This window comes from Pantherophis guttatus, chromosome 2, assembly GCF_059756535.1.
Source record: "Pantherophis guttatus breed Tessera chromosome 2, ASM5975653v1, whole genome shotgun sequence".
Classification (NCBI taxonomy): Eukaryota; Metazoa; Chordata; class Lepidosauria; order Squamata; family Colubridae; genus Pantherophis; species Pantherophis guttatus.
The window spans coordinates 290,170,471-290,193,716 of record NC_142064.1 but is presented as its reverse complement, the minus strand read 5'-3'; the positions used below and the strand labels follow the sequence as shown (position 1 = coordinate 290,193,716).

Sequence of the window (23,246 nt, the reverse complement as noted above, 5' to 3'; positions counted from 1 at the left end):
ATTTGTTTGGGGTTGGTTTTCTTCCCTTTCATCTTTTTTATTGTACAGCAATCTTTCTCCTCAAACCTACCACCTCTCTCTTTTCTTTCCTTCTTACTTTCTCTTCCCCCACTCTTCTCCTCCTCCCTACTTCCTCTTCCTTTCTCCTTCTCCTCCTCTCTTCCTCCCTCTCTTACCCTCCCTCCTACTCTAATTTCCCTTCCCTTCCTTCATCCCTCTCTATTGCTGTATCCTTTTATGCATATGGACTACTCAGAGGGCTGAAAAAGTTATTTTTGACTGGTCCTCGCACTTTTGACCAGTCCTCAAGCTTACGACTGTCCTCACATTTTACGTTTTTGCCCTATCTTGTCACCATGGTGAAGAGAAGCAGTTGTAAAATGAGTGACACGGTTGTTAAGAATGCTACAATGGGCATAAATGATGACCAGTCATAAGTGTGAAGACCGGTCAAAAGTGCGAGGACCTGTCAGAAATTACTTTTTTCAGCCCTCTGGGTAGTCCTTTTGTGCACATGGACTACTCAGAGGGCTGAAAAAGTTATTTTTGACTAGTCCTCGCACTTTTGACCAGTTCTCGAACTTACGATTGTCCTCACATTTTACGTTTTTGCCCTATCTTATCACCATGGTGAAGAGAAGCAGCTGTGAAATGAGTGACATGGTTGTTAAGAATGCTGCACGGGCATAAATGTGAGGATGGTCATAAGTGTGAGGACCAGTCAAAAGTGCGAGGACCTGTCAGAAACGGCTTTTTTCAGCCCTCTGAGTAGTCCCTATACACATAGCCACGGCCACCTGGTCACATGACCTCCAAGCCACACCCACAAAATAAGCCACGCCCACAGAACCAGTAGTAAAAAATTTTAAAACCCACCCGTGTTGTGGGTCATATAAATAAGGGGAAAACGTTGATGGCTTTCCACTAGTTTTCTGCCCACTGTGGATTATTTCTTGAGAAGCATTCTGTTTTCACAAAAGCTCCTTCTGAATTCCATACATTTCTATTTCCCTCCAGTGTGGATCCCCTTATGAAAGTAAGGTGATTTTCAAATCTGGAGCTCTTTCCACATTCCAAACATTTATAGGGTTTCTCTCCTGTGTGGCTCCTTTTATGGTAAATCAGAGACGTACTGGCAGTGAAGATCTGTCCACAATCTGTACACTTTCATGCGAAGTAAGGGAACTCTTCACACTGAACCATTTTCCATAATCCACACATTTCTAAGGCTTTCCCTCTATATGGACCCTTTTGTGGAGTTTCAGACACACACTGTGCCTGAAGCTCTTCCCACAGTCTGGGCATGTATAGGGTTTTTCTCCTGTGTGGATCCGTCTATGAGAAGTAAGAGCATTCTTTGCACTGAAGCTCCTTCCACACTCCATGCATGTATAGGGTTTCTCTCCTGTATGGACCCATTTATGAGAATTGAGAGCACTCTTTACAGTGAAGCTCCTTCCACACTCCATGCATTTATAGGGTTTCTCTCCTGTATGGACCCATTTATGAGAATTGAGAGCACTCTTTACAGTGAAGCTCTTTCCGCACTCCATGCATTTAAAGGGTCTTTCTCCTGTGTGGACCAGTTTATGAGAAATAAGTTTACCGCTTTGCCTGAAGCTCTTCCCACAGTCTAGGCATTTATAGGGTTTTTCTCCTGTGTGGATCAGTTCATGGGAAGCAAGGCTACCTCTTTGGCTGAAGCTCTTTCCACACTCCATGCATTTAAAGGGTCTTTCGCCTGTGTGGACCAGTGTATGACGATAAAGAGCACCGCTTTGCCTGAAGCTCTTTCCACACTCCATGCATTTAAAGGGTCTTTCTCCTGTATGTATCTTTTCGTGGGCTGTAAGGAAAGCCTTCGTTCTGAAACTTTTTCCACAATCCACACATTTATAGCGTTTCCCCCCAAAATGGATCCTTTTGTGGCACATCAGGTACTTACTACTTATGAAGCCCTTCCCACATTCTATGCATTTAAAGGGTTTTTCTCCAGTATGTACCCTTTGGTGAGAAGTAAGATCACTTTTTATTCTGAAGCTCTTTCCACACTCCAGGCATGTATTGGGTTTTTCTCCTGTGTGGATCCGTTCATGAGAAGTAAGATCACTTTTTATTCTGAAGCTCTTTCCACACTCCAGGCATGTATAGGGTTTTTCTCCTGTGTGGATCCGTTCATGAGAAGTAAGAGCACTTTTTATTCTGAAGCTCTTTCCACACTCCAGGCATGTATAGGGTTTTTCTCCTGTGTGGATCCGTTCATGAGAAGTAAGAGCACTTTTTATTCTGAAGCTCTTTCCACACTCCAGGCATGTATAGGGTTTTTCTCCTGTGTGGATCCATTTATGAGAAGTAAGATCACTTTTTATTCTGAAGCTCTTTCCACACTCCAGGCACGTATAGGGTTTTTCTCCTGTGTGGATCCGTTCATGAGAAGTAAGAGCACTTTTCATTCTGAAGCTCTTTCCACACTCCAGGCATGTATAGGGTTTTTCTCCTGTGTGGAGCCGCTTATGATAGTTCAGGTAACTGCTGCTTTTATAGCTCTTTCCACACTCCATGCACTTATAGGGTTTTTCTGCTGTGTGGACCTGTTTATGGGAAACAAGGTTACTGCTTTGGCTGAAGCCCTTCCCACAGTCTAGGCATTTATAGGGTTTTTCTCCTGTGTGGATCAGTATATGATGATTAAGAGAACTGCTTCCCTTGAAGCTCTTTCCACACTCCATGCATTTATAGGGTTTCTCTCCTGTGTGGAGCCGTTTATGAAGGTTCAGCTGACTGCTGCTTTTATAGCTCTTTCCACATTCCATGCACTTATAGGGTTTTTCTCCTGTGTGGACCCGTTTATGGGAAACAAGGTAATAGATTTGCCTGAAAGTCTTTCCACACTCCATGCATTTAAAGGGTTTTTCTCCTGTATGTATCGTTTTATGGTACGTAAGGGAATTCTTCGTACTGAACCTTTTCCCACAATCCACACATTTATAAGGTTTTACCCCTCCCCCCCTTTTGTGGGATTTCAGACACTCTCTGTACCTGAAGCTGTTTCCATATTCTAGGCAGTTATCGCATTTTTCTCTGGTGTGGATCTCTTTATGGGAAGTTAAATTACCTCTTGTCTCAACGCTTTTTCCACAGTCCACACCATTGTAGGGGTTCTCCCTTTCCTCGTTCATTTTATGTGCAGTAAGATTATTACTGATGAAGTTATTTCCCGTTTTGCAGTGGAAACTAACATTGGGATTTGATTTGAATCTTTTTCTACTTTGACATTTCTCCGTATTTTCTTTGGAATCAGGTTGGGTCAGGAAACGATCCATTTCCACAGATTCAAGAATAGATTTTTCTCTCCAATTGTGCTTCTTTTCATGTTTCTTCCTTCCCCACGTATTTGTAGAGGTCTCCTCAGGAATTTCAGTTTTGATTATTTGCAGTGGCATTAAATTTGGCTCTTGGTCGCTTTCCTTCTTCTGCGCATCAAGTGCTTGTGGGGGAAGAAAAATAAATTAGAATAATCTACAATGTCCACGTTGGTGTCCCTATGTATAGATTTATCTACAACTAAGCATCTGCGGAAGAGGAATAAGGGAAATGAATATTAGTTATTAACTTAAAGACTAGCATGGCTGCTTATCTAACCCTCATTCTTGGCAGTTAAAAATTTAAAGCAAAACCAAGTCTTGACATCTGGACCTGACACACAAATTGTGTCAACTATGACACACCCAACTTGCATGCAATAAGACAACATATGTCACTACAACACATAGCAAGACAAAATTTGTTGCTGAGTAAGACAATTGCAACAGGCAAAAACATCTCTCGGATCATCTTCCCAATCACTCTGCAGTAATGTCCCAGGGCCCAAGGGTGACCACAAGACTGAATGTCAACACTTCCTGGTCACCACACTGATCTATTTCTTCAAAATGAAACTGTGCTACTTAGAAGACCATGAACGGGGACTGGAATTAATATAAGAGAAAAACAGAAGAGATGAAATAATTTTTAACAAATTACGTATAGATCTAAGTTGTAAATAAAGAATCTAGCGACACTTTGCTCTGATTTAAATTGTCCTCCAGAGGAACCCTTACCTAAAGAGGCCACCATCCTAGACGTTTCCAACATGACTTCTTGATACAGGGCTTTCTGGCTGGGATCAAGTAGCAACCACTCTTCACTGTTGAAATTGATGGCTACCTCCCGAAAGGACACAGGATCCTAAAGAAGGAAGGAACCCTGTGAGCAGACTTGATAGAATTTGCAAGATCTCCTTCAATATGGAAATACTATAAGCACAAATGTCTGGAGATTCTCAGTCATCCATGGACACGGTTGTCCCAAAAGTGCTTTTTTGAAGTGGTAACTTTACTTTCTGGTTGTTCTTTGAAGACGTTTCACTTCTCATCCAAGCTGAAGAAACCTCTTGGATGAGAAGTGAAATGTCTTCAAAGAACAACCAGAAAGTCCAGTTGCCTCTTCAAAAAAGCACCTTTGGGACTAAAAGTCAAAGTGAAAATTCTTGATTGGACATTTGCCTAGTTGGACTCAACACATTATATGATAAAAAGGGCAGAATTCAGCCAATTACAGCATGTTTTATCATCTTGACTCACTCTCCTGACCTTCAATGTCATTAACCTGCCTTGATCAAGTGGCATAGAGTGCCTTAGACACACCATCTGCCATTGGCGCCAACGTTTTGTGATGTTTGCACGGGGTTCTGTGGGATTTCTGTCTCGCATACTAACCAAACACCAGCCTGAAGATGACAAATGAGACTTCGTCAAAACGTCGCCAAGACACTTCCAATTTTACACGGGAGAAAACCCGAATAACCAAAGACCTACATATATATATATATACATACACACACACAATAAAAAAGTTAAATTGAAAAAAACCCCGCTGATGAACATTCATGAAAATATTAGGGAGGCACTTCCAGGCATCAAGATGTAGATGATACACAAAGCAATTTCTGCTTCTCCTTTTCTATCCCTTTCCACAATGATAGGAAAAGAGGATTATACTTAAAATAAAGTAGATTTAGCCTAATTATTTATGTTTCCTTTCTGCTTTACTTGGGACAGATAACATGAACTGCCATGAGGCATTTTTTGAAACCAGAATAATACAACCACTAAGGAATTCCATAGACCTCCAAATCTTTGTTGAGAGGTGGGCCTATTTGACTGATCGTAAATGTAAATTTCTAATTTCCTTGTTGTGCTTTGCTCAGGAATAGCAGTATCATAGGTTGAGTCCCCAAAGGAAACCAGAGGTCTCCTACTCCTCCCCCATTTTAGCTGCTAATCTCTTCCTTCCTACCTGAGTCAGGAATCCAGCGGCTCTTTCAGCTCCACCAATAGAAGGAGATGATTCAATGAGGAATGGTGACTCCATTTTGTCCACTGGGAAGGAGAGAGACAGGAAAGGGTTCAACTTCATCTTTTCTAGCTTGAAGGCACAATTTAAGATTTCTTCCTGTCCTGCCCAGGAAACTTCCAGTTCTCTCTCTTCTATAGTCTGCCTTTCATAGGCTCCATCATGGGAGCCAAGAATGAAAGGAGAAGACCAAACCCACCACATGCTGAAGATCAAATCTCAGTTAGATTGTTCTAATCTTTGGAACAACATATGGAAGTTTATACTCTTGGCAACCAAAGTATTTGCTCAATCACAGTAAATTCTCCCCCCCCCCCCTCTCTGCAGTTTGAAATCAGAGAAATTAGTGATATTCTAGCAATCCAGGAAACATGCCTGAAAGGACAGGTGGTGTTGGAAATGGCCCAGCAATGATCTGTGTAGGAATTTAGTCAAAATTATCTCTGAAGGAAGGCCAAAAACAAAGATCTCAGGATGGAGGAGGAGCCAGAATGCAACTCAAGGTGGCCCCTACAGGGTTGGTCTTCTGCGAAAGGCAAACCATAGGCTTGCTCTATGGTATTCACAGTAAATTCTTCCCCCACCAGGTCCTAAGCCATGGAGCGCTCTAAAGGTGGTAACCAAAACCTTGAAGCGCACCCAGAAGACCACCAGGAGCCAATGTAGCTCGTGCAGGAGAGGTGTTACACGGGAATGCCATGTCGCTCCCATAACCACCTGCGCGGCTGCACTCTGCGCCAGTTGGAGCCTCCGGGTGCTCCCCAAGGGGAGCCTCATGTAGAGAGCGTTGCAGTAGTCCAGGCGGGAAGTGACGAGGGCATGAGTGACCGTGTGTAAGGAGTCCCGATCCAGAAAGGGACACAACTGGCGGATTAGGCGAATCAGATGAAAAATCCTCCCGGCCACGGCCGTCAAGTGCTCTTCTAAAGACAGCCGTGAGTCCAGGAGGACGCCCAAGTTGCGAGCCCTCTCCATGGGGGCCAGTGGTTCGCCCCCAATAGTCAGTGATGGCACCAACTGACTATATCGGGACGCTGGAAACCACAGCCACTTGGTCTTGGATGGGTTGAGTATGAGCCTGTTTCTCCCCATCCAGACCCGTAAGGCCTCCAGGCACCAGGACATCACTTCAAGGGCATCGTTGTGGTGGTCCGGGGTGGAGATGTACAGCTGAGTATCATCAGCGTACTGATGATACTTCACCCCGAAACCACGGATGATCTCGCCCAGCGGCTTTACATAAATGTTGAACAAAAGTGGCGAGAGGACCGACCCTTGTGGCACCCCACAAATGAGGCGCCTCGGGGTCAACCTCTGCCCCTCTGTCAACACAGACTGCCACCGGTCGGAGAGAAAGGAGGAGAACCACCGCAACACAGTGCCTCCCACTCCTAACTCTTCCAGCCGGTGCAGCATGATATCATGATCGATGGTATCAAAAGCCGCTGAGAGATCTAATAGGACCAGGACAGAGGAGCAACCTCTGTCCTGAGCCCTCCAGAGATCATCAACCAACGCGAACAATGCTGTTTCCATGCTGTACCCAGGCCTGAAGCCCGACTGGAACGGATCCAGATACACCGTTTCATCCAGGTGCTGGGGGAGCTGTCGCGCAACCACACTCTCAACAACCTTCGCCACAAAGCGAAGGTTGGAGACCGGACGATAATTAGACAACACTGCCGGGTCCAGGGAAGGCTTCTTGAGGAGAGGCCTCACCACTGCCTCTTTCAAGGCGGCGGGGAAGTCACCCTCACTCAATGAAGCATTTGTAATCCCCTGGAGCTAGCCTCGTGTCACCTCTCGAGAAGCCAGCACTAACCAGGAGGGACACGGGTCCAACAAACATGTGGTCGCATTCAGTCTACCCAGAATCCTGTCCATGTCTTCAGGAGTCACAGGATCAAACTCATCCCAGATAACATTCTCAAGACCTGCCTCAGTCATCCCCCCTGGAACTACCCAGTCGGAGCCCAGACCTTCCCGAATCTGAGTGATTTTCTCATGCAGATACTGTACAAAGTCCTTGGCTCTACCCTCCAAGGGGTCCTCCCGCACTCCCTGGTGGAGCAGGGAGCAGGTCACCCTAAACAGGGCGGCCGGGCAGTTATCTGATGATGGAATAAGAGCAGCAAAATAGTTACATTTTGCTGCTTTTATCGCCACTAGGTAATTCTTAATATGAGATCTTACCAGTGTCCGGTCAGATTCAGAAAGACTGGCCCTCCAACTACTCTCTAGGCGTCTTTTTCGGCGCTTCATCTCCCTTAGCTCCTCGGTGAACCAAGGAGCCAGATGAGATCGGCGCCGGGTCAGAGGCCGCAAAGGCATGACCTGATCCAGAGCTCCAGCGGCTGCCTATCCCAGGCGGCCACTAGGTCTCCAGTCGAGGCATGAGCCAGAGCCTCAGGGAATGGCCCAAGCTCCATCTGGAACCTGTCAGGTTCCATCAGGCGCCTGGGGCAGAACCATCTTACTGGCTCCGCCTCCCTGCGGCGAGGTGCAGCGGTTCGAAGGGCAAGACGAAGGAGAGAGTGATCTGACCATGACAAGGGCTCGGTGACTATATCCCCCTATTTCAAGATCACTCAACCACTGTCCAGAGACGAAAACCAGGTCCAGCGTGTTTCCCCCCGTGTGGGTAGGGCCATGAATTAGCTGGGTCAGGTCCATAGCTGTCATGGAAGCCATGAACTCCTGAGCCACCTCAGATGCCTCACCGACGGACGGCAGGTTGAAATCCCCCATGACCATAAGTCTAGGGGTATCAACCGCCACCGCTGCGATGACGTTGAGTAGCTTGGGCAGGGCTGCTGCCACATGGCAGGGAGCGAGGTACGTGATCAGCAAACCCATCTGTACCCCATGGCCCCACTTCACAAGGAGGGACTCATAGCCGGCCGTCTGAGGAACAGTGGCCTCCCTCGGTCTAAGACCTTCTTTAATAATAACCGCTACCCCCCGCCCCACCCCTGTGACCTCGGCTGATGGAATGCGTGGAAACCTGGTGGGCACATTTCAACGAGGGGAACCCCCCTCCTGGCCCAACCAGGTCTCTGTAATACCTGCCAGGTCTGCTCCCCCCTCCTGAACAAGATCACAAATGAGGGGGGCCTTATGTACTACAGACCTGGCATTGCACAACATCAGCCGAAGGCCTGGGCCTTGAGGGTCTGTGCTACCTGGGGAACGAGTGGAGCCTTGGGGGCCGGAGTGCGCCACCGCTCGTAAACAGCGAGCGCGCGTTCCCCTAACACGATATGGCCCCCTGCTCCCGCTGTATCTGCCCCTCCCAGTCACGATATTGATGTTAGAAACACTATCTGGATAAGCTCTCACCCCCCCCTCGACCCCGGGTCCCCCACCCCCCATGCCGCGCTTCACAGCCAGACCCGACCTTCCCCTTAGTGGGTTATCCCCCATACCCACAGTCCGAATTATAATCTGACCCCCCCCGGAGCCCCTTAAAAGTTTGACTAAAAATTTATGTAAAAAACCCCTCAACCCCCTCTTCGCGGCATGCCACCTCTCTGGGTTCCAAAACCTGTCATCGAGGTAGGCCCTCGATAACGTGGAGGGCCAGACCTGCAAGAGGGGGCGAGTCTCGCAGCGCAAGAAGTTCAACAGTAGAGTACATCTACAAAACGGGAAAGGTGGAGATGACCTCTGGCAAGGGTTCCGTAGAGTCTAAAAGTCTAAAGACGGAGGCAGCAAACTCAAAAGCGTGGGTAACTGGACTCCACTGTCCTCCCATGATAGTGGGAGGAGTCTTATGCCATTTCAGTAAATCCAGGGGGTGTTCCTCCCAGGCATCCTCTCACGATGTCTGGTCACGTGGAATATGCTATGGAGAAGTTCAAAAAACTGTCCCCTCTGTTAAGGAATGGTAGTAATAATCCGGACTCCCTCAGGGCCCACGTTATAGCTGTCCATTTGTCCAACAGTCCGGGGTGTAGATGGAATAAATAGATGGAATAAGCCAGTCCAGGAGGCAGAAGTAGATAGTAAACCTGGGGGCAGAGTTTGATGACACACGGAAAGACGGAGAAAATGGCTTACGAGGCAAAAAGCAGCTGGGGTAATGACCATAATAGGGCCTGCATAGGCCAAAGGAAGTGGGGGGGAGGATATGGCGTGAGGCAACCCAAAGCCAGCCCTCGGCCATCCTCCAACTTTTCCCTCTCCCCAGGACTTTGGTCATTTATACCCCCCCGCCCCCCGTTTGCAGCCCCAACTCAAGGGACCTCCAGATTCCTGCAGGGAGCAGAAGGACCAGTCCCTAATAATGTGAATGATGCAGGGTCAGCTATATGAACACTGAAGGGCCCTCTTTATTCACATTATTGTAAGAAAGAAATGTGCTTGTTTGGAGATTACACTAAGTCAGCTAAAATACATCCTGGGAGATATATATATATATATATCTCCCAGGATGTAATATATAATATATATAATATATATATATCTTCTGAGGGGCCTAGTTGTCAAGAATGCAAGGACATCCATATGGAACAAGAAGTTACTTATTAACCAAGGAAGGCATAAACCTACGCATCAGCAATCACAGAACTAATAAAGGATGTTTAGCTACGATAATCTTATGAACTAGAAAATAATATAGGAATTCAGTAATTAGGAAGTGTCAATTATCTTAAAACAAATGTATGTTAACCATATATGGAAAACTGCTGTGCTCGCAGAATCCTGTATCTTGGAAATGTATAAAAGCAGTTGTTTCAGAGCTCTTCTTGGTTCAGAATTGCAAGTACCAAACTGCCTCTGAACCTTGCGCAATAAACTGCATCTGGCTGACCCAGGAATGTTGTTCAGTCTCATCATTCTATAACACTAACGTTTCCACCAGGGTTCCTTCCACGCTCCACAAACGCCGGGGGCGAAAAACCCCTCAACGTGTCGAGAAGAAGCTCCCTTCTCTAGGACTGGGGGCCAGGAGGGTCAAATTCAGCCCCCCAAGGTCCCAAAAACGCCGGAGGTCGCCCCCATCCCGGGAGCGCCTCAGACCGAATCCGCCATCTTGAGCATGCGCGTTACTCATTACTCATGAGTGTCACTAAAGATCTACTTGCATTATTAATCTCCAAAACCCCATCAGGGAGATCCGTATTTCCTAAAAGAAGCTTCTCTGACCTGCAGCTCTTCCTGCTTCTCTCTTCTCTGCCAGGCTCAGAGAGGATCTTCCAGCCACTGGCACCGCCGGGCAACTGGTCTCCGCTGGCTCTCCAAGGATCCTCCCAGTCTCGGGATCTGGATCTAAATGGAGATGTGAGCAGGGGATTCCTTTAGGCTTCCTTCTCTCCTCCCCCCTCCCCAATTCGTGGATCTCCCCCCATGCGCAGCCAAGAGCACTTATGGGGCGGACTTCCCGCTCCCTCCAACCTCAGAATCTCCTTCCCTCCCCTGGGCAAGATCTGAGTCGCGGGATCCCCTCTTGCCCGCACCCACCGGATTCCCAGGGAGCAACTCTCAGGCCAACTACCCGAACACTCAGTGGAGCATGCGCAGTGGCCTTAGTCTGTCGTCAGCACCCCCTGCTGGCAGCTGGGGTGAAGTCGCGGCCGGGGGGGGGCAGCTTTGGAGGCTACGCAGCTGCATCTGTCCTGGGGATCCGGGGGGAAGCCAGGCGGAGATCAAATGTCGGTTCCGTCCTTTTGGGAGCCCATCGATTCATTCTTTCTCTCTCTCTCTCTCTCATACACACACGCTCAGAGCGGGAGGAGGAGGGAGAGAGAGACTCACACCATCAAAGCTTAAAAAAAAAAGGCTGGGAAAAGCGAAAGTATTCCCAGGAAGTAAAAGTGACTTTCCCTTGTCAGACCTGAAGCCACGGAGGCTCCTCCTGTCTCTTCCCCGGAGACCCAGTGAAGGTCCCCGGGAGACCAGGATCTCTGAGCGGATCTCCTTTCTGGCTGATCCACCGCAAAGGGAGCGAAGCCAAAGGAGGAGCCCACCCGCCCACACCCCCCTAACAGAGTCCGACGGGGCTCTTGGTAGATGTTCACAGGAAAGAAGCAAAGAATGTCATTAAGGATGGGGAGAAAAGCTTGGAGGGGGAAAAGACGCCACTACCCTGGAAGACAGAGAGAAATGTGAAAAAAACATCCTTTATCACCTGACTAGCCGAATATCTGTGCTCCACTCCGAAACTATGTGATAGGGCTTGATAAGTCAACACTTAAAGAGTTTGAAAATGAATGAGTAGTTACGATCGGTCTCTCCTCTCCCCTCCTCTCTCTCAGCTTTGCCCCACAAAAGCCTCTCCTCTCTAGCCCCTTCTCTCCCTGAGGCTTGCCCCACAGAAGCCTCCCCTATGCTATCCCCTTCTCTCCAGAGTTATTTTCAAGTTGGGAGTGGGAGTAGAACGTCTAGCTCATTAGCACCAGAGCGTCTTATAATAAGATAGGAAATACTAATGCTCTGATGGTCGTTTCCAAAAATCCTTTCTTAGTGAGCACCTAGAAGCCAAGAGGAACATACGTGGCAAATTTCAAGTTTGTAGGCTTTACGGTTCTGGAGATTTTGTGATTAATGCGTGAGTGGTTTTCGCTTTCATATATATATACTGCTCAAAAAACATAAAGGGAACACAAGCAGAAGACATCGGAGATCTGAATGAATGAAATAGCCTTATTAAATACTTTGTTCGTTACATACAGTAGTTTATACACTGCTCAAACAACTAAAGGGAACACAAAACTACTGTATGTAACGAACAAAGTATTTAATAAGGCTATTTCATTCATTCAGATCTCCGATGTCTTCTGCTTGTGTTCCCTTTATCTTTTTGAGCAGTGTATATAGATGCTTCTCAGCCGTCAGACTCCCCGGGAGGTCAGGGAAACGGGCCAGACAGAAAGACCTCTGGAAAGCCAGAGTGGGTCCTGCACTGGAAGGCTACAGACACGTGTCACGGGGGTCGTGGGAAAAACAAGTGAGCCGTGGCTGGAGGAGACCTCTAGATTTGGGGCCTCATCGGCTCGTAGCCTGGGATTTCCCCATCTCAGCAATCATTGCCTCCCCTAGAGATCGCTTCGCTCAGGGCCCGCCTGGGTCCTCTTGGGGATCCCCCATTTCCGCCGTACACAATCTGCGGAGCCCCTCCCCCTTTCCCTTTTTGCTCCAATGGCTTTCTCGGCAGGGAGAAATCACCAGAGATTCTGCCCAGAGACAGATGACTCAAGAGAAGGGAAGCTTCCCATTGGCGCAACTTATTCCTGGCAAGCCAACTACGAAGTATCCCTGTCAAGCCCCCCCCTCTCAATTCCACTTCTCCCCCCTCTTGGGCGAGGGGGGGGCGGCTAATGGGAAGCCTCCATGGACTCCGCCTGTTGCCGCTGCTGGTGGGGACATTGGCGGGAGCCCTGGAAACGAAGGGGGGGGGGAAAGGAGGAAACACGGTAAGGGGTGGGGTGTGGGAGGGACCATTGATGCTGCTGGCGGTGGGGGGGGGAGTTTACTGGATCCCCCCAGGTGAGACGTGAGCGACGCGAGAGCTTGCGAGAGTCCTCCCCTTTCCTCTTGGCCGCGCCCCTCCCAGTTCGATTCCCTCAGACGGAGGAGCGGGAAAAGTGGATGCGAGAGGGGTGGGAGGAGCCTATTTTGGCGGGAAGAACTGAGAGAGAGACGCGGCTCTGAGGGAAGCGCCACCATCGGGGTGTCTTTGGTGTCCTCAGGAAGGACTCAACTCCTTTCTCTTGGTCAGACACCGAATTGGGCCTCCTTCTGGTCTCATCTTCTCCCTCCGACCCCCAGGAGACCCTTTTCAGCTTCTCTGATGGGAACCCCCAGGAGACTCTTTCATAAGGTGACCAGACGTCCCGCTTTTGGCGGGACAGTCCCGATTTTTAGCAATTTGTCCCGCGTCCCGCAGCGTTTCAAAAAAGTCCCGATTTTTCATTCTGCCTCCTGAGTCCCGCTGCCTCTTGAACCCCAGCTGATAGCTAGAAGAAGAAAAAACTGTTTAAACTCTTGCCCGGGGCTTCAAAGGGCCGCCCTACAGGCAATCAGTGTAAAGAGTTCCTGAAGCAGTTTTTTTTCCCCCTAGCTAAGCTGCAGAAACGAAACCGAAACCAGGATCTTTGGTGCAACGTGACAAAATGAGGCAGAGAGAGATTTATTTTTATTTTTATTTTTCCTCCCCAAAAAAGGTAGGTGAAAAACTGCAAACAATGGGAAATTTAGGAGGAGAGTTCAAGATTTTAAAACACAAAAGAAAAAAAAGCTGTATTTAACTAGGGAATTGTAATAATTGAGATACTATTAATTGTATATTGTGTTGAAAGCAGAAATGGTTAAGTTGTGGTTCAGAGGAATATATGGGGGAAATTATTTGGTTTATTATTATTGGTAAAATAATTAATTGATTTGTAAGAAATTGGATTGCATGGAAATAATTGGAATATTCATGTTCATATTGATTAATATACAAAAAAGATAGTTTTATAACTAATTGATTTATATTAAAATGTTGAATTTGTATTAAACAACTGTATTACATAATTAAACAATGTGAGGATGGATATAAAAATAGATGACAATGGGAAGGGGTATAATGTAGAATAGAAGGGAAAAATTGAATTTGATTAAGATTAGAGATGAGGATGAAGGGTAATATTGGTTTTTTACAAAAATAGATGAGGAATAAATATGGCAAAAAGGAAATATAGAAATTGTAAATTTAATTTAATTTATTTGTAAGGTCCGGCTATACGCTTAAGCTCTCAGTGAACCAAAAAGAAAGACTTAAACGGAGGCTTGAATAAGAATCAACATTTAATCTTTGATCAAAGACAAAAGGCTGGGTAAAACCATTCCAAACACATACAAAGAGATATGTATATGGGAGGGTTCACATCTTCAGAGAAGATGTAACCACGTTTTATACCTTTAAAGCATCAGTTAGATCCCCAATTCTGGCCCCTTAATTTATGTTTGTGTATTCTTTGTTGCCCTGCAAAGGAATCTAAACTTCCAATTAGTCTTATCTTTGTTTACTTAATTGGCCACTTAGCGCCTGGCTCCTGAAGACCAGATCTTACCCAGATCAGACATAAATTAGGATTGAGATGTAAATTACCCCTTTGTTGATGGCTGGAGTTCCAACAGATACGTACCATGTTTTTAGGTGGCACAGAAAGAGATTGATATGAGCAGGTCAAATGGCAGGGACATACGTTTGACAAATACCAGATACATTTCAGAGGGCTAATGACAATATGTTTATAACAGGAGATACAAATAGAAAGGAATAATATATGTGATACAAAAGCACAATATATATGTTACAGGAACCTAATGATTACAGAATAACAAGCTTTTACTAAATCTAGTATATCAGTATTTTATATTCTATATTATTGTTTCCCTACATTTCACTCTTTTTATTTAAACGATGGAATGCTTTCCATCATGCTGTAAAAGAGGTACATATTTAGTAGGGATGGTTTTAAGGATCATGTGAGGTTCAGTTGGGGAAGAGTTTGGCTGCGGGTATAAAAGTCCCGAGGATCAAAAACATTGAGACAAGTTGTGGAACCAAAATAAAGATCAGAGCCATTGTCACCTTTTCCAAAGAATGTGCGGGGAAACCAGCAGCAACAGAGCAGAAAAACAGCAAAGACAACAAAAACAGCAAATCAAATATATTCAATGGGTGTCCAGTCTATCCAGTTCATCACTGAACAGGTCAGCAGGCGATGCTGGGGAGTGGTGAAGTTTCAGCTTGAGTCCTTCCAGCTGTTGGACTTGCCACTGCTCAGGGGGCTCGGGGACGGGCTTGACTCGTGATGCGTGGACCCACGCTTTGACGCCGTCCACTTTCACAGCCGTGGGGGTGCTCAGAAGAACCTGACAGGGTGTAGACCACTTGGGCTGAGTGCAGGTGGGAGAGAGTTCTTTGATCCTTACCCACTGGCCTGGTTCAGCCAATGGTGGCACGTCAGCAGCTGGAGGTAAAGCGGACTGGACCTGTTTAGAGATAGAGGACAAAACCTGCGCCAGATTATGCAAATATGAGGTGATATTTCTTTCCCCTTCACTAGAATCTGGCAGGGCAGAAGCAACAAAGGGTCTCCCATACATCATTTCAAAGGGTGACAATCCTAATTTCCCTGAAGGCAGGGCTCCAATTCTTGCTAAGACTAGTGGTAGTACCTTAGGCCAGGGGAGTTGGGTTTCTTGGCATAATTTCGACAAGTGTGTTTTCAGGGTTCTGTTCAAACGTTCCACTTTCGATGAAGCCTGTGGTCTGTAAACAGATGGAGGTGCCAAGGGATGCCTAAAAACTTACTGACATCCTGAGTAACCTGTGAGGTGAAATGCCTGCCATTGTCAGACTCAAGACCCTTAGGGACCCCAAATCTTGGGATAATGTGATCAACTAAGGCATTCACCACCTCTCTGGCTTTTTGGGTGGAGGTAGGGATGGCTTCTGGCCATCCAGTGAATAAATCCACAAATACAAGAAGATTAGATTTTGCTCCCCTTTTTGGGAGTTCAGTAAAGTCTACTTGCCAAGCCTCCCCTGGGTATTGGGCAGTTCGAAGACGACCGAGAGGAAGCGGATTGCCCCCTCGGGGGTTGTTCCTTTGGCAGATGTCACATTGAGAAACAACAGTCTTGCAAAGGCCACGCAAGTTTGGATTGCAATAACGGGATGTGAGCCACTTCTGGAGTGGGCGAGGACCGCTGTGAGACATGCGATGAGCTCGTTGAACAAGTTTCCACACCATTTGTTGAGGGAGCTGGATTCTGTTTTGAACAACCCACCACCCATCGCACCACTTGCCATCAGGGTGCAGCTGGTCCCTAGTATCATATAGGGCAGGAAGGTGTTGCGTGGGGTCACAGGGAAGCAAAGCTGAGAGATTCTTGGGATTGACAGCAGGGCCTGATTCAGCAGCTTGGCGGGCCCAATAGTCAGCAGCCCGGTTCCCACGAGAGATTTCACTGTGGTCTGTCTGGTGTCCTCGACAATGAATGATAGCTAGCTGGGATGGCTGTCTGACAGCTGTGACAAGTTTTTCTAGCAAGGGCTTCATCTTTAGGCTTTTCCCATCTGCACCAGTAAAGCCACGAGCCTTCCATAGAGCAGCATGAGTGTGTGCAGCCAAAAATGCATAACGACTGTCAGTATAGATATTAGTGCGCAGTCCAGCTGACAGATGGCATGCCTCGATCAGGGCTAAAAGCTCGGCTGCTTGAGCGGACCAGTGAAAGGGGAGTTGTCATAGGAGGAGGGGGCCATCTCTGCAAACTACAGCCAGTCCTGTATATCTTTTCCCATTTTTTACAAAAGAAGAGCCATCAGTCCAGAGTTGGGACTCAGGATTGTCAAAAGGTTCAGTCCTAAGATCTGCACGAATGCCTACCACAGATTCCAAGACGGCTAAACAGTCATGCTGTGGACCATCCTCGGGGGGGCAAGGCAAAAGGGTAGCTGGATTCAGCCTTTCACATCTATGAAGCTGAATAGAGTCTGATTCTAAAATCTGGCTTGCATACTTAGAAATCCGGCATGAGATGGCCCATGCTGGGAGTTTTTGTTCGAGGAGAGCTTGAACTGAATGAGGCATATAAACGTTAAGGGGAGACCAGTTTTCAGAAAAAGTTCAATCTGTGCTTTAATGCCAAGCCGGGCTTCCCGTTTGATAGGGTATTGGCGAATAGAGATAGGTTGGGCACTTGGGAGGAGCTGAGCCATGTGGGGTGTAGCAAATTTTGCAAACCCAGGGATTCCTTGATACCAAACTTGGGGATTTATTTGATTTGAATCAGGTCCTCTAAGGATTGTTTCTTTCTCTAGGAAGCAAAGATAAGCTCTTTCTGGGGGAATTTCAAGGGAAACTCCCTGCTGGGAGCATTGTATAACTGCCCCCAATTTTCCTAGCAGATCCCTCCCCAAAAGATTGATAGGACATTGTGGCAATATTAGAAAGGAATGCTGGAGTGATGGTCCCTTGGTTGGTTCAACCTCCATTGGGTGACTGATCAGGGCATTCTCTTCTATCCCGGTTGCTCCAACAATGGGGGTGGTTTTAGAAGAGAGGCAAGGGATTGATTTATCGTTCAGGACGCTAAAAGTAGCTTCTGTATCAATCAAAAAGGAATAAGATTTGTTCCCCACTTTGAGCTCCATCAGAGGGTCTGGGGAAGCAATTGGCCCTCCAGAGCTCCTTCAGTAGGTTTCTGGATAAAACTCAGGAGCCTGAGCTGACATGAGGGGGGCTTGCGGGGGATCAGGTATGTATCCTCCCCTTCCCCTCATTTGTCCACGTCCCCTATTGGGCCGTTGTGGTTCGTTGGGGCATTCTCTCCACCAATGGCCAGTTTGATGACACCAGGCACATTGATTTTTCGGGAGGGGTCTCCCCCTGCCTTTATTTTGGGGGCTCAAAGCCGCTGCTAAAAGAGCAGCTTGCTTTCTCATTTTCCTATCTTCTTTCTTTTCTTCCTCTTCCTCCCTTTGGGAATAGACGGTGAAAGCTGTTTGAATGAGGGCCTCTAAGTCCTTAGCAGTAGGGGTCTCTAGTTTTTGCAATTTCCTTCTTATATCGGGAGCACTTTGTCCCACAAAGGTCATTTTCAGCAAAACATCATTAGCTGGGCTATCAGGGTCGAGGTCAGTAAACCTCCGAAATCCATCTTTCAAACGGTTCAAAAAATCAGTGGGGGATTCCTTTGGATTTTGAAGGATCTGATGAACTCGGTGAAAGTTCACCGTTTTTGGAACACCGAGCCTCAGTCCTTGAAGGATAGCATCCCTGGCTCTCTGGAGGATGAGGGCACCCTGATCTGTGTTGGGATCAACCTCATAGCTGGGGCTAAAAAGAATCAGGGGTTCAGGCCATAAAGCTGGGGCATCGTTATTAGTTTGAATGCCATGTTCTCTAGCAGCTTTGTAGTGTGCTGTGGTGGCTTTAAGAACTTGTTGTTTTTCCTCCGTAGACAGGAGTGCTGATAAGAGAGTAAAAATATCAGGCACATTAGGTCTATGAGTGGCCATCACACGTTGAGTTCAACATAACTTTGGGGGGATTCCCTGTAAGAGGGAAGTCCTGCTTTCCAATTGAAAAGATCATTGGTGTGAACCAAAAGGTGTGTGAACAAACACCAATTCATCTTTCATAGGAACTTGTCGAAGTGGGGCTAGGACTGAGGGACCCGGTTGATCAGCAGGTGCGTAAGTCTGTCCCGTCCTAGTGTGAGGAGGACTTAAAGCCGTCAGATCTGGATACAGAGCTTGGGCTGCTTGGGATGTTGAACTTTGTGGATTAGCCTGGGATGGCTGTGATGTTGTTGGGAGCACCTGAGCTTGTGGATTAATCTGAGGGGCAGTTGGACGCACCTGATCCTGCACAGCGGATTGTGCTGCTGCCTGAGGTGCCTGAGCCATTAAAGGCACAGCGTTTACATCAGGGGAAGGGGGAGCAACATAATATGGTGGGGGAAACTCCTCTTCTTCTTCAGTCACTTTGGATTGCTTTTTCTTTTTTGCAAAAGTGACAATGGGGCAAATTTTAGAAGAGGGTGTTGGAGTGAGCCCACATGCTTTCTGGATGTCTGGGCGACAAAGGAGATTGGAGAAGAAGCTAATGTAAAGCTCCTCTTCAGTTCGTCCTATGGCAGCCAGGAATTCAGCAAATTTGTTGACAAAATCTAAATCAAGGCTGCCTTCTGGAGGCCAGGTTCCTACGTTAGGACCAATTAAGTAGGTTGGCCAGATGGATGTGCAGAGGGCTTTCAGCTTATTCTTTTTTAGAACAATCTTTTTTTTCTGCAATAGGCTTTACTGTGTCCCAATGGGCTAACACGCAGTCCAGAGGGGAACACGGCTTTGTTTTTCTTACAAAGTTACTCATTCCGAATGGACTACCAGCATGGTTGCCCATTTTCCAGGGGATTCCTTTCTGTCAGCTCAAAGCCTGACTAGACTTTCTCTGTCTCCTGAGGAGATTTCCCACACCTTTCCGTCGGTGCGAAGCCTAACCAAACCCTCTCTTTTTCCCTAAGAGATTTCCCAGACCTCCCCTGTGGGTCCGAAGTTTGGTCAGAGCCCTCTCCTGCACTACAGATTCTTATTCCAACAGTCACACTCCTTTCAAAGCGATCGTCTCTGGCTGATCTCCTCTCGGATAATCAGAAACGCAGATTGGATCTCCGCACGTCGCTTCGAGGGCAAACCTCTGAGGAATTTTCCTCGTCTCATTCACACACTCACAAAGCAACACTCCCCTCCCCACCCAAAAGAAAAAGTCTCTACTCACCTAGCAGAGGACAATCTTCCCCAAAACCCAATTCAAGCCTCAATTAGGGCGTTCAGGTCCGGCTGGAAACAGAATCTGCCGACGGCCGACCAGGTCGAAGTCACCGGTTTAAACTTGCCGGGAGCGCTCTTGACGTCGTCTCTGGTCCTTGCCGGTTTCTTCCGTCCGCCGTTGGTGAAGGCTGCCAAACCACAAGGGGGTTGGCTGTATGGGGGGGCCAAATGTGGCAACCTTGAAGGAAAACGTTGCCTTCGAGCCCCACATTGGGCGCCAGAAATGTAAGGTCCGGCTATACGCTTAAGCTCTCAGTGAACCAAAAAGAAAGACTTAAACGGAGGCTTGAATAAGAATCAACATTTAATCTTTGATCAAAGACAAAAGGCTGGGTAAAACCATTCCAAACACATACAAAGAGATATGTATATGGGAGGGTTCACATCTTCAGAGAAGATGTAACCACGTTTTATACCTTTAAAGCATCAGTTAGATCCCCAATTCTGGCCCCTTAATTTATGTTTGTGTATTCTTTGTTGCCCTGCAAAGGAATCTAAACTTCCAATTAGTCTTATCTTTGTTTACTTAATTGGCCACTTAGCGCCTGGCTCCTGAAGACCAGATCTTACCCAGATCAGACATAAATTAGGATTGAGTTGTAAATTACCCCTTTGTTGATGGCTGGAGTTCCAACAGATACGTACCATGTTTTTAGGTGGCACAGAAAGAGATTGATATGAGCAGGTCAAATGGCAGGGACATACGTTTGACAAATACCAGATACATTTCAGAGGCCTAATGACAATATGTTTGTAACAGGAGATACAAATAGAAAGGAATAATATATGTGATACAAAAGCACAATATATATGTTACAGGAACCTAATGATTACAGAATAACAAGCTTTTACTAAATCTAGTATATCAGTATTTTATATTCTATATTATTGTTTCCCTACATATTTATTTATTAATTTAATTTGTATACCGCCCTTCTCCCAGAAGTGACTAAACACTGTTTAAATTTGTGAACCGGCCAAATACTCTGTTCAAAGAAAATACACTGTATGTTTGTATGTGTGTTTCTAATTATTGTTATTTATTCATATTTGTTCTCTTTTATTCTTTAAAGTTTAACAATTCATTCTTTATCTTAATATCTTTATATTTGTTTGGGGTTGGCTTTCTTCCCTTTCATCTTTTTTATTGTACAGCAATCTTTCTCCTCAAACCTACCACCTCTCTCTTTTCTTTCCTTCTTACTTTCCCTTCCCCCCCTCTTCTCCTCCTCCCTACTTCCTCTTCCTTTCTCCTTCTCCTCCTCTCTTCCTCCCCCTCTTACCCTCACTCCTACTCTAATTTCCCTTCCCTTCCTTCATCCCTCTCTATTGCTGTATCCTTTTATGCATATGGACTACTCAGAGGGCTGAAAAAGTTATTTTTGACTGGTCCTCGCACTTTTGACCAGTCCTCGAACTTACGACTGTCTTCACATTTTACGTTTTTTGCCCTATCTTATCACCATGGTGAAGAGAAGCAGTTGTGAAATGAGTGACATGGTTGTTAAGGATGCTGCATGGGCATAAATGTGAGGATGGTCATAATTGTGAGGACCAGTCAAAAGAGCGAGGACCTGTCAGAAATTACTTTTTTCAGCCCTCTGGTTAGTCCTTTTGTGCATATGGACTACTCACAGGGCTGAAAAGGTTATTTTTGACTGGTCCTCACACTTTTGACCAGTCCTCGAACTTACGACTGTCCTCACATTTTACATTTTTGACCTATCTTGTCACCATGGTGAAGAGAAGCAGTTGTGAAATGAGTGACATGGTTGTTAAGAATACTGCAGGGGCATAAATGTGAGGATGGTCATAAGTGTGAGGACCAGTCAAAAGTGTGAGGACCTGTCAGAAATGACTTTTCAGCCCTCTGAGTAGTCCCTATACACATAGCCATGGCCATCCGGTCACATGACCAGCTAGCCACGCCCACCCAGTCACATGGCCTCCAAGCCACGCCCACACAATAAGTCACACCCACAATGGTGTCCTTCTTACCAATGTTAAGATCTGTTCACCTTACCCTATACACATAGCCATGGCCACCCGGTCACATGACCAGCTAGCCACGCCCACCCAGTTGCATGACCAGCTAGCCACACCAACAAAATAAGCCACGCCCACAATGTCCCTCTTTACCAATGTTAAAATCTGGTCACCTTACTCTTTCACCCCGTCACTGAGGCGAATGACTTGGAAGGTCTCCAGATCCCCACACTGGATCCCCTTTCAAGCCCTCGGCCCCAAAATCCCTCAGAATAATGATGGTTTTTCTTTCAGAGCTTCATTTTCAAAGGGAAAAAATGGAATCGCTGGCAAGACAGTAAGGAATATATTGGACTTATTCCATTATTTAATACATTATTTAATGATATTAAATTGGAAGATAAATATAGATGCTGCTTGGACCTCCCCATCCTCAAAGTGCAAATCCTTAAAGGCCAAAAATACCCTCGAAGTTGTAGAAGGAGGCAAAAGGCTGAAATTTTCTGGTTTCCCTTTGAGTCTGCCCATGCAAAGGAAGAAGACAATGTTGGATGAAGCATTTCAATGTCGTATGGATTATCTCTATTCTAGTGGTGGGTTACCACCGGTTTGGACTGGTTTGCAAGAATTGGTAGTAAAACCGGTGGGAGGCCCTGCCCACCACCCCAGATGTCATCATCAGTGATCTGCGCAGAAGCTAGGAGCAATCCTGTTGCAAACCGGTAGTAAAGGTAAGTAGAACCCACCCCTGCTCCATTCCATGGTTTTCATGGCATCATTGTGCAATATGAATCAGATGTGAAGTCATTCCACCCACTTCTAGCACTTTCTAACATTTTATGCCACTCTCCCCCCTACATATTTATGTTTGTTCATTAAGCTTTTTTGTTCAATGTATATAAACTATATCCCGGCTTTCTGGCTGGGATCAAGCAGCAATCACTCTTCACTGGTGAAATGGATGGCCACTTCCCCAAAGGACACAGCACACTAAAGAAGGAAGAATCCCTGTGGGCAGACTTGATAGAATTTGCAAGATCTCCTTCAATCTGCAAATCCTAAAAGCACAAATGTCTATTGAGATTCTCAGTCATCCATGGTCATGGTTGTCCCAAAGGTGATTTTTTCAAGAGGCAACTGGACTTTCCACTTTTTCTTTGAAGACTGTTTTTCATCCAAGAAACATCTTGGATGAGAAGTGAAATCAGTGGTGAAATTCAGCCAGTTGTATTAATATCACACGATCCAGTAGCAACGGCTGTGGGAGGCTCCGCCCACCCACCCGGATGTCATCACGTCCCATTTTTGACCCTCTGCTCATGCGCAGAACACTTTGTGCATGTGTGGAGGAAACACGCACGAGTGTAGCAAGCGTGCGTGTGCGCTTAGATTTACGAACCAGTATCGAAGGCAACTGAATTCCACTCCTGGTTTAAAACTGACTATATTTAAAGGTTCGGATTGGCTAAGAAAAGAAAGAAATAATTAAATGAATAAATAAATAACAATCTCTGAACACTAGGGGGATCCA

The 23,246-nt window shown here is 46.4% G+C and overlaps 2 protein-coding genes across 3 annotated transcripts in view; both read right to left on the bottom strand.

Annotated features, from left to right (window-relative positions):
* The window catches only part of LOC117660204 (H-2 class II histocompatibility antigen, E-S beta chain-like), a 325,613-nt gene that overhangs the window by 287,224 nt on the left and 15,143 nt on the right, over positions 1-23,246 (bottom strand). The window lies entirely within an intron of this gene.
* Positions 2-10,929, bottom strand: LOC117660206 (uncharacterized). Its single transcript, XM_034408266.3, has 5 exons — positions 10,858-10,929; positions 10,543-10,665; positions 5,338-5,420; positions 4,101-4,227; positions 2-3,487 (listed from the first exon to the last, which is right to left on the bottom strand). Exons 3-5 carry the CDS (start codon positions 5,410-5,412, stop codon positions 1,224-1,226), a joined length of 2,466 nt encoding a protein of 821 aa, XP_034264157.3. The 5' UTR covers positions 5,413-5,420; positions 10,543-10,665; positions 10,858-10,929; the 3' UTR covers positions 2-1,223.